We start from the raw sequence: 19,733 nt of genomic DNA on the forward strand, positions 1-19,733 counted from the left end.
ATCATTACTAATGTTCAATAAGAAAAATTAACATTAAGACTAATGAATTCCTTTTAAATAAAATATGCAAATATATAAGGAACATGCAGAAAAAATGTATTTTACACAGAAATGAACAAACTGTTAAATGCGAACAAACTAAATCAGTGAAGCTATACAAAAACAAAACATAATATATAGTTTAAAATGCATTAAACACACAATTCTGATCAGGTTATCTAGATAAATTTTAAAATTAATTAAACTGAGATTACAAAAAAAAACTTTAATTGTTTTTCATCACTTCAGGTGAAATTACATTATCATTTCAAAAAGCTTGGTTCCTATTTGAATGCAACGCAAGGACATAACAATACCGCAAGTTATTTGACCAATCACAATGTCATTAACCATACGTTTGCTTGTAATTGGTCGCACCTACACTGTTCAAATGTGTTATTCAACATGTGTCAAGAATGAATATACAATGTAATGCTTTCTTATATTGACTAATGTTTGTGTAATTGTACAATTATTTTAACTTTTTTTATCTGTACAAACGTTTTCTTAGTTTAAGTTTGTTATTATGAGAGTTTCCGAAATAGAAAAATGAATGAATTTCTGTTTTAGCAATTTTGTAAACTTAAAACATAGAGATATGGAAATCAAACTGCATTTATTTATTTATTTTTTACAATGTAAATACCAATTACATAATAATACAATGTTCATCAATTTGGTAGCATCATGGAATAGTAGTAAATCATTGAATAGCATCAACACTAAATTGAATCAGAATTTGTGCATTGACTATTCTTACTGAGACAAGCTATTACTGATAGTATTTTCCTTGGCATTCCATAGCTGATTTCCTCTAGTACTGTAGTAGCAGCAAACATCATGCTTCAGTGCACACGGTGTCACAAGTTATGCTTGAATGCACAAAATGTCATATGTTATGCTTCAACGCATACACACCTTGTCACTTACCCAATTTGGTTACATGGCCATCGTTGACCAATTCTTTACGAACCAATTCAAGTTCTTCTTGCAAATCTTTTATATGACTTTGATCATTTCTCACATTTAGCACAGAAAGTTCTTTTTGTAACTTACTAAAAAAGAAGCAAAAGTAAAAATGAAAACATAAAATACTCCGCAAATCAGCATAGTTTTCAAGCAATGAATATTTTTACTGTAATACTTACAGTAATTAATTGTTAATTAATAAACAAGATACAGAAATAATAATAGAAAGGCTGTATAATGTATAGCATTAACTTAATCTAATGTCCTATATGTTACATTATAATTTTCAAAATTAGGGAGAGAGGGGGTGGGGTTTGCCTGGCAGTAGTTAAATTGACAAACCTATGAGAGGGGATGGGGTTTGCCTGGCAGTAGTTAAATTGACAAACCTATGAGAGGGGATGGGGTTTGCCTGGCAGTAGTTAAAATGACAAACCTATGAGAGGGGATGGGGTTTGCCTGGCAGTAGTTAAATTGACAAACCTATGAGAGGGGATGGGGTTTGCCTGGCAGTAGTTAAATTGACAAACCTATGAGAGGGGGTGGGGTTTGCCTGGCAGTAGTTAAATTGACAAACCTATGAGGGGGGGGGGGTGGGGTTTGCCTGGCAGTAGTTAATTTGACAAACCTATGAGAGGGGATGGGGTTTGCCTGGCAGTAGTTAAATTGACAAACCTATGAGAGGGGATGGGGTTTGCCTGGCAGTAGTTAAATTGACAAACCTATGAGAGGGGATGGGGTTTGCCTGGCAGTAGTTAAATTGACAAACCTATGAGAGGGGGTGGGGTTTGCCTGGCAGTAGTTAAATTGACAAACCTATGAGAGGGGATGGGGTTTGCCTGGCAGTAGTTAAATTGACAAACCTATGAGAGGGGATGGGGTTTGCCTGGCAGTAGTTAAATTGACAAACCTATGAGAGGGGATGGGGTTTGCCTGGCAGTTAGTTAAATTGACAAACCTATGAATCTCTTTTCTACATGTATTCTATTATGTTTTTTTTTTGTCTGCATTTTTAATTTAAACTTATTTACGCAATTAATTTGGCAAATATGGACATCCGTAAAATGTTACAGAATTTATAATATAAAGTTTCTATTGAAAGATTATAATATACAAATAGACACATTTGCAATAAGTGTTACAATCTAATACGATGTAATTTAATACGTTTATTGCTATGCATTATCGGCTGTAATATTCACAATTTCATAAATTTAAGGGGTTTAAATTTATTGCACAAAATGCTTGGATAAACATTAATACGATACATTTATTATTGTATTAGTCTTAGTTCTCAATTTCAGTTCTACTCTAAATTTTATAATAAATAAAGTTTTCTTTTTACTTTGAAATGAAATATAGTCCTGTACATAAATTGCAACTTGAATTTTCTTAGCATTAAAATGTTATAATGGTATAGTAATTTAAGAATGACTAAATTGATGACAATATGTAAAGTGAAACTGAATACTGATTATAAAACGAATGAAATGTAGTTTGGTACCAAGTTCCAATTTCATCAATTTATTACATCAAACTTCACAAATATTGTTTGCAGAGTTAACGACATTTATTGTTTATCATACAAAATTCATTTATCAATGAGTGAATTAAGGATAGGTATTTATCGGCAAAAAGTAATGTTACATTGTTTATTCAATTTGGCCCTATACCAAACTTCCTATTGTTATCAGAGTATGTAACAACATTTATTGTTTATCATACAAAATTCATTTATCATTTTAGGTTTTTTCTTGGCAGTAAAAAATAATGTTACATCGTTTATTCAAGTTTTATACCACAACTTCCTTACCCCAATTCCATTGCTCCATTTTGTAAGCGATCATTTTGTTGTTTTAAATTATGTAGTTCTCGTAAAACTCGTTTTAATTCTTTTGCCGTCTGCGCCGAATTATCAGGCTGATAGAAACTGCCACCGAGATAGAGTAATCCACCGAGCCAGCATATTGCCAGAAGTATTGCAAACTTGGAGGTTGTCTTCATGTTGCTATGGAAACTATGAAGAGAATAACATTTGGTTTTAATGCAATAATTATTTATTCATTGGCTTCATAGACATAGTCAGAGAAACCTGTTTTTTGAATTGTTTATACAGTATTATTATTATTATGTTGTTAAAACATATTTTAACCCTGTATTAAGTTTTGATTGCCACTGATGTAAATAAATATTAATTACACCAATAAATATTACAATAGTTAAGCCAATAAATATTACAATAATAACTAGAAAGCCACTCCGAAAGTGCATACCTCCGCCTACTGTAAAATTCTCCTACATAAGATATCTCTGGGAAAAAATATATATATATTTGTGTGTGTCTTAATGCTGTTTGTGATTTAGGCTAATTTCACTACAAGCATGGTATGTAACAAGCCTTTCAATTAAAGCCCCATTCCCTACGTTTTTTAGATCTAATTTAAGATCACAAACTATATTTAATGTAAAAATAATACTATATGGTCCTATTGCGATAACTTTTTTCGTCTTTAAACGGTTAAAAATGTGAAAAATAAGTCGATTCTAATAATTATAGCGGCCCGCTATAAATCCCAAAATGCATTGCGCGCGGATTGATATTTTTGTTTTTCACCTGTAATTCGCCCACTTTTCGATCGATCGTGAGGCCAAAACAAATGAAAGACTCCTAACTTTTCAGCGAAAATACCGGGTTTTCCCCAATTTGTATCAACGGAGTCTGGCAAAAATAGAAAGACAATTAATGCAGCAACTATACAACGTCAGGCTAGGTATATAGCTCGCGTACGATGTTTGTACGTTACCGATGTTTACCAGCTAGGCCTACAAAACTAAGCCTAGCTAGGCCTACATTTAAGACAAGAAATGACATGGTTTAATGTTTTTAAAGTGATATATATGTATTATTTTCCCAAAAACGTCCAAAATTGCAGGGAAGGGGTCTTTAACAATAGCTTCAGTTGACTAACAAAAGAACAGCAACGCGAAAATCAAACGTGTGAATTTAAAACGAAATATGTTTTTTAAACTACTTGCATCAACAAAGGTGCACATTAAATCAAATTATGTTTTAAAATTACGAATCACAAATTATAACCATTGCCTCTTGTACAAAAATTAAGTTTTTTGGACAAGTAGTTCTCAAGAAAATGTAATTTCAGTTTACTTGTTACTTTAAGACTGCTCGCCGGCTTTTGAAAAATTCAGTCCTATCTTTAAACACTAGCAGGTCTGAATAGTGTATTAAAAAGTGGTCCAGAATTGGGACCATGGTCCCAAAATTTAATGTAATGGTCCTTGACCACATATCTATCTGTATATTAATTTTGGTAAAGATATTGTAATTACTTTTTGAGTAATCCTGCTAACAAACAAACAGACAGACAAACAAACACACGCGATCGATTACATATACCTCCTTGGCGGAGGTAAATTACGCCAATAAATATTATCAAATCCTATTATCAATATGCATGTAAATTGCAAAGATAAAATGTATTTATTCATTGAAATCATGCAATTCTAAATCCTATTTATTTATACATACACTGTACAGAAGAGAAACTAAAGCTCTGTCTGCACTATCAAAAAAATTTGATGTGCCCATATACTGTATGGACACGGTCATATCACTACTATATTTGGGCACATCACACTTTTTTTGTCAAAAACTACAGTAGTTTGATTGTGTAGCAGAGCTTTATAGAAAATGTATTCATTAGTATTATATGAGGCACAATCAAAGAAATATAAATCCTATTATTTATCGGTATGTTTTTATGGAACAATTTCATGTTTAATTGGAAATCCCATCATGAAAAAAAATACTACTTGCTGGAGTTAGATATTGAAGGGGAAGTGGCAAAGGTCAAGGTTTTTAGGTAGGAAAATTATACTCTTGCAGTGTCTTCTAGTTTTCATCTGTTTCAATATTTATTCAGTCACCACTGAATAATAATCAGGAGTGAGAATGCAGAAAACAAAAATCATAATTGTATGACCATATCCAAAATTAAACATTGTTTTATGAATATTTCATTTTTGCAGATGGTGCGATGGCAAATGCGTTAAGTGAGGTTTTCTTCCATCATTGTTTATTTAGTGTGAAGAATTTAGATTTAGATTTAGTTAGAAATTACAAAAAATGGTTTTGCAATTAAGCAGGAAAAAAAATATGGAAAAAACATCAATAAATCATGTTACAGGTTCAAGCTGACGTTTCACAATTTGTTTTCTAATTATAAATTGACAACTTCAATTATAGAATAAAAAATGATTTTTATAAATTTTTAATAAATTTGTCTTGTCAAAATTGCTTGTATACTGAATGTGAGTGACCTTTGACCTTTATATCGTTGTAAACTCTGTATTCAAAATATAAATCTGTGTTGATGATTCTAATTTTCATAACCAATTAAAATTCATGAGCAATGACATTATGGTGTATCTGTTCTAAGTAGAATTAATTGCAAGAAGAATGGGTTAATCCTAAGACAACAGCGTGTAATGGATCCAGGGTAATGACTTAGATGATGTAACTCTGTAATGACCGTCGATATGGCCAAAAGCAATACCGATAATATCATATCTCAAGAATAACAAACTGTGCCAATTTGAAACTAGTACTCACGTTATTACCGTATAATAATAATATACAGAAAGAAAATAAAAAAATATAAATTATAGTAGGCCTAGAACTCATACTGTTGATACCTCCAATCATGGGACACCCCCGTAAGGGGAAAATTTTCCATCAAACAGGGAGAGGACAGAAATGTTTTAACACTACAGCCAAGCCAACCCATATTAAGGTGACATTTTTTTGGTTCCAAAGATAGCTACTATACAATGTGCCCATATATGGACATGATGATGTCATAACACTACCATATTTGGGCATATCACTTTTTTTTTTTCAAACTAGTTTGATAGCGCAGACAGAGCTTTATATTTTACTAGTAACTGGTCAATTAAGGTTTATTGGATTGTTTAAAATTAAAAGGCTTATGTTTTTTGACCAAGTTTATTAAATATTGATACAGCTGTTTCACCATAAACAAACTACTATCCAACTGTGTCCACTAAAGCTAGATTCAATGATTCCTCACAGGTTAATGAGACCATAACAATAAAAAAGCAAAGTTAATATAATGACAGGAAACATTCTAATTAACAATTTGATACCCTACTAGGTTTAACAGCGAATTCTTGGGTAAAGGCGGTGTTGACATTCTAAGTAGAGTAGTAGGGTCTACTGTTTATGGCATATATAGCAAAGTCTGCAAGCTGGTGGGGTCACTAAGTAAGCTGCGGTTTTGCAGCTGGCGGGGGTCACAACGAGTAAAGCTGCAGTTTCTTCTCTACCACTGAGTTTGTGTCATGGCCCTGCAACCAGATTGTATTTTTAAATTAATAACTGGATGTTGTGTTGTAATTTAGGCAAGAATGTAGGAGAGAATTCAAGTTGGAGATACCCAGGTTTTTGTTGCACAATAATTGTGTAACCTGTTTTTAATTCTGTATCTGTCCAATCACATGTGCTAATTTGATAGCACTTTCTAGGACTGGTCAGACTGGTCAGCGTCCTACAGCTGGGATAGCAATTTATTCAGTGTGGAACATGATGAACAAAACGGGTGTCTAAAGTGACATTTCCATCCCAGCCTTCAAGATTCTGTGTAACAAGTCCTGTCACATGTGTCACATGTTAAACTTATTTCCGACATTGCCTACTGTTCAATTCAGAACCCTAGTTGGTTGTTATTCATTTGTTATTGCGAGAATTCCAGGTCCTGTCACGTTAAAATTCTATCTCTTGCCAAATGTGTGAAATGCACTTTTGGTTGCCATGGGTGCCGCCATGTTTCAAAATCCCCAAGCAGAGCCATCTAAATGTATGAAAACAGGAAGAGGTCACCGCCTGGCCGAATGTTTTAAAATCTCAGTACGTTTTGTCAACTACCACATGATTACTATGTTTTCATAGAACGACAGTTTATCTATCATTATACATACAACATTGAGATGTTCGATAGAATTAAATATTTCACAACAATCTTTTCAAATTCCATTTAGACTACAACCTCATGAGTATCATTATTCTTTTCACTGGGCCCAGTGGTAGCACATAGGTGTCCAATTATGCATCTCATTAAACAAATCTAATTAAGATGTCAAATTTGACAGGGTCTATTTATAAAATGCTGATTGAAATAAGTTGTCAATTATGGAGTCAAATATTTCAATTAATATCTGGTATTCTAGTTGATTAAATTTAGTCTCTGAAACTGAACACACAGAGATTCATGGTTTTGTAACTGACAAATTCATTTTCAAAAGTGTAATGTCCATTTCTGTTGGACAAGAATGGTGGCCGCCAATCAGACACCAGGATGTAAACTACCAATACATTTTATTTAAAATGTCTGTTATGTATTATCAACAGTTTTCTACTAATTTACTAAGCTCTCAGAATCTTTTTTTTAAGGACATTACCTTTCAAATCTAGTTTTTTAAAATTTTTTAATAGTTTTTACTTACTGTGTGCCGTATGTTATGCACTCGCCATCTGATTAAAACTCTGGTTCATGACATATTAAAATTCAATTTAAAAGTACACATCAATATCTCTCTAAACAACCATTGTAATTATTATGAGAGACAAACGGAAGATATTATAGCAGTTTGATTTAATTTTGTCTGTACTTACGTGTACACTTTTGTATAGAGACAGAAATTATTTTGTGTTATCCTGAAAGGCTTGCAATAGTTAGTAATTTCATTGTTTATTCTTAACCTCATTATTCTGAAAGTCTGTTTACATCAAATTATTTTTGACACATTTCTTTGTGCGGGTTCAAGGAACAATTAACCGACTTCCTTCATTGCTTTCATTAACTACACAAGTTATTACAAATGATTAATTACTAATAGCAATTTAAAAAACATGTATATACTGCAAGTGTATAGTAACTCTCCCAATTAACCCGGGCTCGGCTAATATGTCTGGCTTTCCAGAAATTCTGATATTCCAAATGTCTTAAGGCCAATTTACACTAGACAAGCGGTAACGGTAAGCCAAAAACTGGGTAGCTTGTCCCACATAGAATCTGTATCTATCTTGAGCTGCACTCTAAATGGTCTGGTCATAATGAATAACTACTACCGTATTTTATATTTTTTAAATATCTTGTTTATTTTTATAGCGTATTAGGAGAGTTGTATCAAGTTTTCATGTTTTCTGCTGACTTTTGGCTTTTTTTTTTTAAATTGGCTTTTACTAAAAAAAAAAATGTAAAAAAGGATGTAAATTATAAATAAATCCTGAATTGAGTTATGCCAATTCTTTGTCATATTTTGTCATGATTTTGAAGGATCTTGTTCTAATGTTGTAATAGGTATATGGAACCAAATAATACTTTGTAGTCAATATAAAGTTGAAAAGAAAGTGTTTAAACTTTTGTTATTACATTAAGTTAATTGCATTCCCGTGGGGAAGGGGAGGCTCCATTATAAAACAGGAACACGTTCAGACTAATAGTTACTACTACAGTTTTTGCTGTAAGTTTTACGAAATAACTCGGTAAAAACGTGCACGAATAATTCACTTCACATTTTTTTAAACTATATTGGTGTTTTTTTAAAACCAACAAATTGTGAGATAAAATATTTAATGTGTTCACTGTTTACTAGTATATTGCTGGCATTTGGTCATTTTGGGAGAATATCTGTTTTTTTATGTTTTTACAACATATAACACACCTACACTGATGTAACATACACTATTAAAAGTTGGCAGCTAATCCACTTTTCTTAGCCAAAATATAAGTGATATCAGCATGAAATGTTTGCCAAAATGTTTTACATATTCAAGGCATGCTATTCCTCGTGGGCAACTGTTAAAGTTATAATTTATGACTTGTAAAATACAAAATTAAGTAGAGAAGGTGTTACTATAGGCACTACATAAAGAAGGTCTCATTCACACTTCAATTTTACAATTTGATCACATGGGTCACTTTCAAATGTTTCATGTTTAAAACATTGTATACTTTATATTTATACATTATCTTCAACCTTTGTTCAAACTAATTAAATAAATTAACCTTTGTCCACACTGATATAATAAGAAGTGTAGCTTTGTCATTAAGTCTTGTCCACAACGATTTAAGGAATAAATTCAATATGTAGTTGTGTTCACACTATAGAACTTGGTCTGTAGCAATCTAAATGTTCTATAAATTTACATGGCAACCAATTCCTTCAACCATAATGACCTGACATGTGCACTAGGTCTAAGTGTTGCCAACTCTTATCTTTGTGAAGACATTCTAAGTTTTATGCTTGTAAACAACAAACTTATGCACACTCAGTACAACCTCAAATAAAACTTAATGTGAACATTTTACAGCTTGCTAATAGCTATTTTAAAATTTGTTGGAATCGTAAAACAGATAAAATTGCATTAAGAATTGTAGAATCTGATAAGACTTACAATTTATATGTCTAAAATCAATAAAGCTATAAACGAATTATTCACAAAAAACAAGTCGTCATAGCAAACAATAACACTATTTTTTAATAATAGGCTGATACACAATAAAAAAACTATTGACAATTCTCTTTGTGTACAAAACAAGATATATAAAGACTTTCTATCTTTGCTTCTGAAAAACAAAATTAATTGTAATAAATGCATGCCTACAGAAAATAGATGTTTTTAGTATGCAATAAACAAAAATAATATTTGCAATTAAGTGAATGAAAATAATCATTGTCGTCAAATTTCCTCGTTAAATCAAACTTGAAAGATTAATCAGACGTGAAGGATATTGGTAAAATATATAACCATAATCTCCAATCTTGACGATAATTTCTTGAAGCATTGATGGAATAATTGTAAAGCCACCCTTGGGTCTACAAATGATATGAAAAGCTAAACAATACCGAGGCAACAGATTACTACAATCTACAGAATTCATGCGACGGACAACACAAATTTGAAAGGTAATCAAAGCAGCTAATGAGCCTTTCAACATGACGAGAAATATATAAATAATACAAATGATATTTGAAAATATTGCTGTTGTAATGAGAAAATGACTAGTTACAAATATAAAGTGATAGGACATCCATATAGGAGATTATTTGAAAGGTGTCAGGGAGGGTGACTTTCAAATCATAGGGTGAAGCCGGCCTAGGCTCCACTTGCATTTTTTGTTACCCTCGGCCACCCACATTTTAAAGTCCTCCGCCAATGACCCGAACAATCGGATACACTTACAACCTACAAGCTAACCAACGGCCAAATTTTATGTGATAGAATCAGTTACATCCTCTACTGATCTTTAATTTGAAAAGGGAAATTTAGAGGGAGAGGGAGCCTGGCTACAGAATGCAACCAACAGTAGTAAAATGAGGCTGTAACACAACTGTATAGGTTAGAGTGGGAGGGAGCCTGGCTACAGAATGCAACCAACAGTAGTAAAATGAGGCTGTAACACAAATTGTCAACTGTATGGGTTAGAGTGATACAATACAACCAACAGTAGTAAAATGAGGCTGTAACTGTATGGGTTAGAGTGATACATTAAACCATTGAAAATGAATAACATCTTTGTATTCATAAAATAATTGATGGTCTATCAATAAATTTCAGTTTTTTAATTTAAGGATGAATTTAACATTTTAAAAAACTATTAAAACATCACAATCAACACACTTCATTGTTGTTTTACATTTTGCACTTTCTACTGTTTTGTGCCATTTATTCCTGTCGTGGACCAGGTATGTCTAAATAAGGCAATGAATTGTAACTCCATCTTTGATTTACCCAGAGAAATTAATGTCATTCACTGTCAATAATATTAAAAATTATAAACAGTCTATTAATGTTTCTGATCTTATTATCCAAACCTTTCCATTGGGAAAACCCTGGGTGCCATTGGGAAAATCCTAAAGGCATAAAACAATCTGTATGAAATGATCCAACAATATTGAACTTTGAATATGTCGTTGAATTGATAAAGTAAAACAATGCTGAACATTTAGCTGTAGGGATGAATTTTCATTTTGGAGTGTGGGGGAAAATAGTACATGATGTCCACATTGTGTAACAATTTTATTTATTTTTTTCAGGAAATATTTAATGAGAATGGTACAAAAGATGCATGATGAAAAGTTCAAGAAAAAATATTATTAGTATTATGCTAATTCATTAAAGGTAACATTTTAAGTGCAAAATACACAAACCATTTGTGGAGAGGGGAATTCAATGAAAACTTCTATTTTTCGAGTTATATCTCACTCTTCGAGGAGAAGGGGCTATTGTTGGTTTATCCAGGTAAGCTAGGCACGAAATAGACCACCAAATACAGTGAGTATTACTATTGTTTTCTTGTTGTTGTTGATAATTTCTAATATAAAATATCTATAATATATCAATCATTGTATTACCAAGAAATTCTATTCCTTAAACCTATTTATCGTTCAACTAATTTGTTTTTAGAAAAATTTCTTTGGCCGGGCCAAATTGCGTACTTTACAGTATAGTAAAATGTAACAGTAGTAGTATTATTTTCCATAAATTATAAAATGTGCTACAGTATATTTTACAAAATCAATATAAATATCAATAGCTTTGAAACTTGACAACAGATGTTATGTACTAACCATAAAACCAATAATTAACTAACACAGAACGATAAATCGAAAGTTGTTGTAAATTGACTTCTTAGTTATAGATATTGGTCCTTTCAGAACTAGTCTCTGCTGCCTTCAATTCATCTACGTCTTTTTATTGTAAACAAATCCTAAAGACAATGTGCTTTTGTTTTTATTCATATGGGAAAATTATTATTTACATCACATACCAAAAGTCAGAATAAATTAGCCCTAATCAAATCAAAATGTATTTATTCATTGCATAGCCAAAAGGTGTGCAACACCTTTTGGCTAAGAAGGCCGAGATAAAAACAATTAATATAATGAATATATAATTTAAAATTTCAGATCTAAAAGTGGATTTACCATCAAAACTATATTGATATCCTTTACACAACATAAAGAAGATTGATGGATAATGTTTACAACAACTTTTCACTAAAATGGCCGAGATAAAACAATATAATGAATATAAATTATAATTTAACATTTCAGATCTAAAAGCAAATTAACTATCCAAAAAATATATTGTATCACATACACAACATATAAAGGATTGATGGATGATGTTTACATGTTTGAATCGTTAAACCAAAGGCCAACAGTGATGAGATGATTTTTATCGTAATTACCCTTTGTAATATCAGGTTTCAATATCACTAGTTTGCTACGGTACATCTTGGTATTTACATTAAAAGTCTTTAGCATAAAATTGACACTAAATTCACATGCATTCAATTCTCGTGTAAATTTGTAAAAAAGTAGCAATATTTTGTTATTTGAAATTCCATAAAAAAAACTTGGTAGAGTAAATCTAATAGATCTAAATTTTGTAACATTTTCAATCCAAAATTAGAAATTAGAAACTAAACATCGGTATATCTAAACAAAATCACAAAACGAATTCCTTGCCATTTAGTTGTAGATTTAAAAGCAATTTTAAATTAGTATCTGATGATAGTCTCATGAAAAATTCATTTTTTTTTTGCTGGAATCTTGTCAAGGCTTACTCCAGATTCATCAGCAATGTCTTAAAAAAAGTTGAAAGGAATGCTTACGTTAAATATAGCTCGTACAACGCTGTTTCCCAAGCAAGCCAATTTAAACCGCAAATAAATTCTATGAGACGTCAGCAGCTGTTACAGCTACGCTACCATTAATGGTCTCTATCGCTTCAAATTTTTGATGTAAATTGCCTTTTTTTTTGTATTATATTTCTTCTAATTTCTTTCACAATTTTTTCTGCATTACTTAATAATCATTGGATTGCATAAAAAAAATGATTGGAATTTGTAAAATCAATAAAATGTGCTTTGATTGCAAAAGCATTTCTCTGCTTTCTGCTACTTACTTCATATTAAATAAAATCTAAACCGTGAAAACCGAACTGTTGATATCTTCTGTAGTTTTATATTAAGTGGTTATTTTGTTGTTTTCCGTAACAATGGGATATTCAATAAAAAAAAAACAAATCATAACCAAAACAACAAAATAGTTTAGAAATAATTGTTATGTAATGTCTGCCATTAAAATTAGTAAGTACTTAACATGAACTGCTTATTTTGGATGAATTATTTTTATAACCTTCTCCAAGTTGACATTATTTTGTTATCACGATATTGAATGTTCACATACAGTTTACAAAAAGACTATTTGATCCGGAATCAAACTTTGTGTTTTGGGTCAACAGTAATACAAGAAAATCATGAATATCTAAAACCAAGAGTAAAGAGGATGGATAGTACTAGGTCAAAATGAGTTGAGAGGACTAGAGTGGATATTTAGACACATCAACCACCCCACCATTGTACACATCAACCACCCCACCATTGTACACATCAACCACCCCACCATTGTACACATCAACCACCCCACCATTGTACACATCAACCACCCCACCATTGTACACATCAACCACCCCACCATTGTACACATCAACCACCCCACCATTGTACACATCAACCACCCCACCATTGTACACATCAACCACCCCACCATTGTACACATCAACCACCCCACCATTGTACACATCAACCACCCCACCATTGTACACATCAACCACCCCACCATTGTAAACATCAACCACCCCACCATTGTACACATCAACCACCCCACCATTGTACACATCAACCACCCCACCATTGTACACATCAACCACCCCACCATTGTACACATCAACCACCCCACCATTGTACACATCAACCACCCCACCATTGTACACATCAACCACCCCACCATTGTTACCATCAACCACCCCACCATTGTACACATCAACCACCCCACCATTGTACACATCAACCACCCCACCATTGTACACATCAACCACCCCACCATTGTACACATCAACCACCCCACCATTGTTACCATCAACCACCCCACCATTGTACACATCAACCACCCCACCATTGTACACATCAACCACCCCACCATTGTACACATCAACCACCCCACCATTGTACACATCAACCACCCCACCATTGTACACATCAACCACCCCACCATTGTACACATCAACCACCCCACCATTGTACACATCAACCACCCCACCATTGTACACATCAACCACCCCACCATTGTTACTGTACATGATTTAAAATTGAACTAAACATTGATTGGTAATAAATAAACAGTAAATCACCTAAAAACAACAGAAATGGCTTGATTCTGTGAGGCTTTGGCATGACACCAAAGGAATAATGTAATTTAGTGGCTCCATAATGTATGATTATTAAGCATGAACTTAACTACTGTACTCATCATCAGATACTGTATAACACCTTTGCATTAGTGCGTCATTAGTGTATTATTGAGGTAAATGCTTTATTCCTAAGCTAATGTTAATACAATATTATCAGTTGTTTCTCTGCATAGTCTTCTCTCAAAACTTTCATGTTTTAAGAATGTTTCGTTTAGGGTAGGTGCACACATTTGTAAACCATGTCAAGAGAAAGAGGTAAGGCCAAATGTGTTTAGATTAGGGTATAGGACTGAAATGAACATTTAGGCTACAGTAGACATTAACCAGCCAACCAGCATAACTATTAAAGATTGGCTGTTCAGTTTCCACACAAAGCAACAACGTACAATAGGTGCAACGCCAGTAAGTTGACCAATGTCCTTGCATTGTGTCCAAGAGGTAACCAAGCTTTCTCGTACATGCCGTATTCAAATTTGGTTCTCAGTTTAGTTCATTGCAGTAAATGAAAGTAAAGCACTAAATTGGATAATTTACTCAAACTATATAAAGCATGCACTACATCGTCTAATATATCATGTATAATACATTATCCTTAAAAGCATGGCATTTTGAATTCTCCTAAAACGAAAGCATTTTCCGTCATCCGTTACGTGCAAAGATACTACCTCATCCATCATTACAGTATGAATCTTAAAAAATTGTAGATGCTTTAAATCTGATTAAACACACTCTCAAAGCTATCATGTAAGTAATACTTTAAGAACTTGAACATCAAAGCCATCATATATCATATTAAGTATATGCTTTTAGAATCCTCTCTTTAGTCTTAAGCAGTATGTACAGTACTTTATTATTCTCTTTTGAAGCCCATTATCAAAATCTTGTAGGAAATATACTGTATGTTAACTCAAAAAGTATCTATTCTTGTAAAATGCACTTTCTCAACATTTTAAATAGCAACAGTAAGTCCACAATAAAAGCATTGATATTAAAATGGTGTATTAAAGCTCAAAGTATTGAGTATCACCTGGGGAAATTAGAGGCAAAAGCACTTTGTATATGCGGCTGATTACAGTATCAATTAGTACATTCACTTGCAACATAGATTTCACTCTGTCAAATTATCTATAATTATCTGGCGTTTATGAGATGCGATTCATGTCTGAATTGTACTCAAGTGGTTCAAACTTACTACTTTGTGACCTAATTGCCATAGAGTATAATCCATTTTGAGGATAATCCCATGCTTGAGGATAATCCCACCTCATTATGGCTAAATTCAGACGTAAGACTTTGATAATTATCCATTATTAATATTACAAAGTATAATACCACTCCTCAGCCCACGCCACGCCCCTCAGCTCGTGCTGCCCACGCCTCTCCGCCCGTGCTGCCCACGCCCCTCCCTATTTTCCCCATATTTATTTCATAAGATCATCTCCTAGGTCACACTAGTTCAGTTATTCGGTTAGATAATCACATTAATTGTCAGTTTTTGTAGGTGTTGAAAATCGATAATAAATCCAACATATTCAATGTTGGCAGAAGAAAGTGTGGCACTTTTAATAAAGTAAGCTTATCCAAAAGTTCAAATTGTGTAAAACCTGCAATAATTAACACATTCTTTGATCTTAAGATCTGTTGTGAAATCTACCATATCTTCTCCTGTGTGAATGCAGGTGTTCATTTGTCAATTCTCAATTGTAAAAGATCTGTTATCACTGGCTGGAAACAGTAAGGAGTTTAAGGGTATGTTCAGACTCACGGAGTTACGGTGGAGTTATGTAAGCGGCGTACATATTTTTGTGTCTGAACCATGCCGCGGATCAGCGTTAGAGAGCTGTTACCCCGTGCCAGTGGCGTTAATAACTCTAGCAAGAGAGGGTAGATTTAATAACGTTAATCCAGTGATGCATCAGTGATTTTCACCTTAACCAATAAAAAGATATCAGCTACATACCTGTAACCTAGTATACAACAACGAAATAGCTATGTCAAATGTATTTTCAGGTTTTCAATTTTAAAAAACAGTAAAGTTGGCGTCAGTGATATGATATTTTCGTAAATTAAATCAATTAATCAGATAATTTTCCTTGTAATAATTTTTATCCGATTCTCACCAAACTTTGTCACAATGATCAATGACTCATATAATTGTGGTTACATTTTGAAGGGTCAAAGATCAAGGTCCACAAAAAACAATAATTAAAAAAAAACTTGAATGGGACTTGAACCAGCAATCTGAACTGTGAGAGGCTGGATACATAACCATTACACCAAACTCTCATCCATAACTTTGTAGTGTACAGTTAGCCTATTTACACTTAGACCTAATAAAAAAAAATATTTAAAAATACATGTACTGTATATATATTTTTATATTAGGGGAATTTTACAGTAGGCAGAGGTTTGTACTCTCGGAGTACCCTCTAGTTCTATCTGTTTTGACTTGATCAGATTTAAACGCAAGGCATTGGAATGTTGATCGTTGTGTCTGAACAACTTGGCTTTTAATAAATAACGCTACCTTAACGCCATGAGTCTGAACATACCCTAAGGAGGTGTGCCAAATCCAGCATCAACTTAGCTTCTCCTCAGGGAATGAGGTAGTCATTTATCAATTCTCAATTGGAAACTTGCAAAAGATCTACACTAATGTCTTCCCTATACAAATAGCTACTGTACATCTCCTCAAAACAAGCAATATAAAAAGCCACAGTAAACTTTTTTATATTTTCTCGTCAACAAAATCCAAGTTCTAATCTTTTCTGTTGTTTTAAATCTAATCTAATCTAATCGATCCAAGCTACACATTCTTTATTTCCCTGGAGATTTAACTATGTATTTTAAGCATACAGTCATGTATTTTTCATCTATTAATTACTTTATCACCCAGACCAGAGACACGATAAACTACTGTAGAGTTTTAACATGATTCTAGCATTTAACGGTCTGACATTCATGTATTATTTATGTATTATACGATTTGATTGAACTGTGCCCTGCTTAGCGTCCCAAGTATTATTACTGACTGTTAATGTCAAAAAGAACATTAATAAAAAAAATTGTATTTGTGAGCAAGTTGTAAATACTCACTGATGGCCATGTAAAAGGATAGTTGGGTTTTATTTTTATCATAAAACTAATGTTTCTATTATATCTTTGTTTATTATAATTTTACATGAAATTTACTAATTTTATCTACTTTACTTACATATCATTGCCATAAAAATATTACAGTATTAACTGTTTCGCATATACAAAAATTATTTTTATAACCTTTTAATATTGTCTATTTTTTATTTTGTTAAACATTTTTGATGTAAACTGCAGTGTATAACCAAAGATTTTCTGATTTTTATTTGTATATAAATTACACAAACCAACAGATGAATTGAATTTAACTGATGTCCATTTGAGGTGATTTTGAGATCATGTTAATATTACATACATAACACCATTGATGTTAGACTATATTAAACACCTAAATGCTATGAAATGTTGGGAGTAATTGTATTAATAGCAAGCTATTATATATGCCCCAGTTGTCTAATTCAGTTACACGTCAGCCAAGTGACTTTGGAATGTTTGCACCAACTCTTTCAATTGGCTTTTTTTTTTACACCACTTATTCCAAGTGGTGTTTGCAGTTTCTTTGTACTACTGGGTGCAAGCATCAAGAGCCAACATGTGTTAAAAAAGTATACAATGAATAGTAACAGCATCATCACATGTGTTTCATATGTGACACTGTTTTACATAATTTGCTTATGATACTGTATGCCATATGGATGTTCTTACCTGCTTAAATTTGATACTGAATGGAAGTTCACAAATGTAGAATTCTTTTATATTTGTGCAGCTGATGTTTCATAGAGATTGATGTAACTGTCAAAAAATAATTTAAAATTATTTTTCAGAATCAATTATTATTTATATCTATAAATGCAATAACACTCAAACCATAACAATTACAGTATATTCTTGTTATTTGTTAATATCTTTTATTTATTTATTATAGGCCTACATGACAAGCCATGTTGAACGTGATTGTAGAGTATTTACATTGCAATTCGTAACACTTTTCTCCTATCTAAATAAATACTGTAACACTATAAAGAAAAGTTTGTTGACTCCAGAGAAAAGCTAATACAGTACTTTAAATATTAAGATATATGTGTGGTTAGAGCATTGGACTTGCAATCTAAAGGTTGTAGGTTCAAGTTCCAGTCTGGTCACTGAACTAAGGAAAAATTTTTTTATATATACCTTGTAAAATTAAATATCATATTATCCCGGTAACAGGATCAAACATGTATGGACAGTTCCCATATTAGAAGCGCAATTGTGTTTGACCCTACCAGGTACCCATTTGTTCACCTGGGTGGAAAGAGGCAAACGCAGCATTGTACACACACTGTGCCACACCTCTTATAAGGACTATCTCACCATAAGTGGTGAATATGGTTGCTGGTCTTAAAATTGAAGGTTCATCTGAACGCAATTTAAGTGGTCTTAAATTAGATGTAAATCAATGTGTCTGAAAGCAAATGACCGAATCCACATACATTGTACAACATCCCGATGGGAATGATAATTTATGATCGTACCACAGACATTATGCTAAGGGTGTATCATCTACGGTCAAATGTACACATTAGTTGATATATTACAGATGTAAATCACAACATAAGACCAATAAACTAGAGTTTCTCATTAGGGAACAGACGTGAAACTAATTCTCTTTCCTACAATGAAATTATTAGTAAAGCCAACAACAATAAAAAAAAAATAATCATCACAGAAAAATATTTGTAATATAAATTCACCTATTGTAATTCACAATTTTTATTAAAATTACTGGAAAACTTTTTTTTAAATGCAGAAAACAAAGAATGAATTTCCAATCATTATTATTGTTTACGAATATTGCTTATCATCTTCATTCATTCCATTCCTTCTAGAATTGATAGGTGGTGCCATAATCATATAAAATATGCAACAAAAGGATGTTATTTAATGTATCTCTAATTCCAAGAAACATCATCAAAAAACAATGCATACATTACACAAACAATGAATAAATATGAATTTGGTGGAAATATAAGTGTAATAAGATTTAACAAGGTAGACACTGTATTATTCAACTAGATGTTTACATTAATTGTTGAAATTGCTTTTTTTATGATTAAATATAAATTAAATGAAATTTATTCACCACAGCACTTTTCTTATATTGTCATGTCTAATATTATTAAAAACCTCAAATTTTTAGTGATGCCGCAAAATAAATGCCTGATTGGTTTTAGCGAATGTATATTTCCTCCATGACTAAACTAAATCTATTCTATTGTTCTCTTTGTTC

The 19,733-nt window shown here is 32.3% G+C and overlaps 1 protein-coding gene across 1 annotated transcript in view; it reads right to left on the bottom strand.

Annotated features, from left to right (window-relative positions):
• Positions 1 to 19,733, bottom strand: part of LOC140060991 (alpha-(1,6)-fucosyltransferase-like) — a 35,960-nt gene that overhangs the window by 8,061 nt on the left and 8,166 nt on the right. Inside the window, exons 2-4 of the mRNA XM_072107370.1 lie at positions 18,170 to 18,256; positions 2,822 to 3,025; positions 970 to 1,094 (exon numbers count right to left, since the gene is read on the bottom strand). Coding sequence (XP_071963471.1) covers positions 970 to 1,094; positions 2,822 to 3,012 — 316 coding nt within the window. The 5' untranslated portion in view covers positions 3,013 to 3,025; positions 18,170 to 18,256. The remainder of the gene's footprint in view (positions 1 to 969; positions 1,095 to 2,821; positions 3,026 to 18,169; positions 18,257 to 19,733) is intronic.

The sequence above is a fragment of the Antedon mediterranea genome, chromosome 10 (genome assembly GCF_964355755.1).
Source record: "Antedon mediterranea chromosome 10, ecAntMedi1.1, whole genome shotgun sequence".
In the NCBI taxonomy this organism is placed as follows: Eukaryota; Metazoa; Echinodermata; class Crinoidea; order Comatulida; family Antedonidae; genus Antedon; species Antedon mediterranea.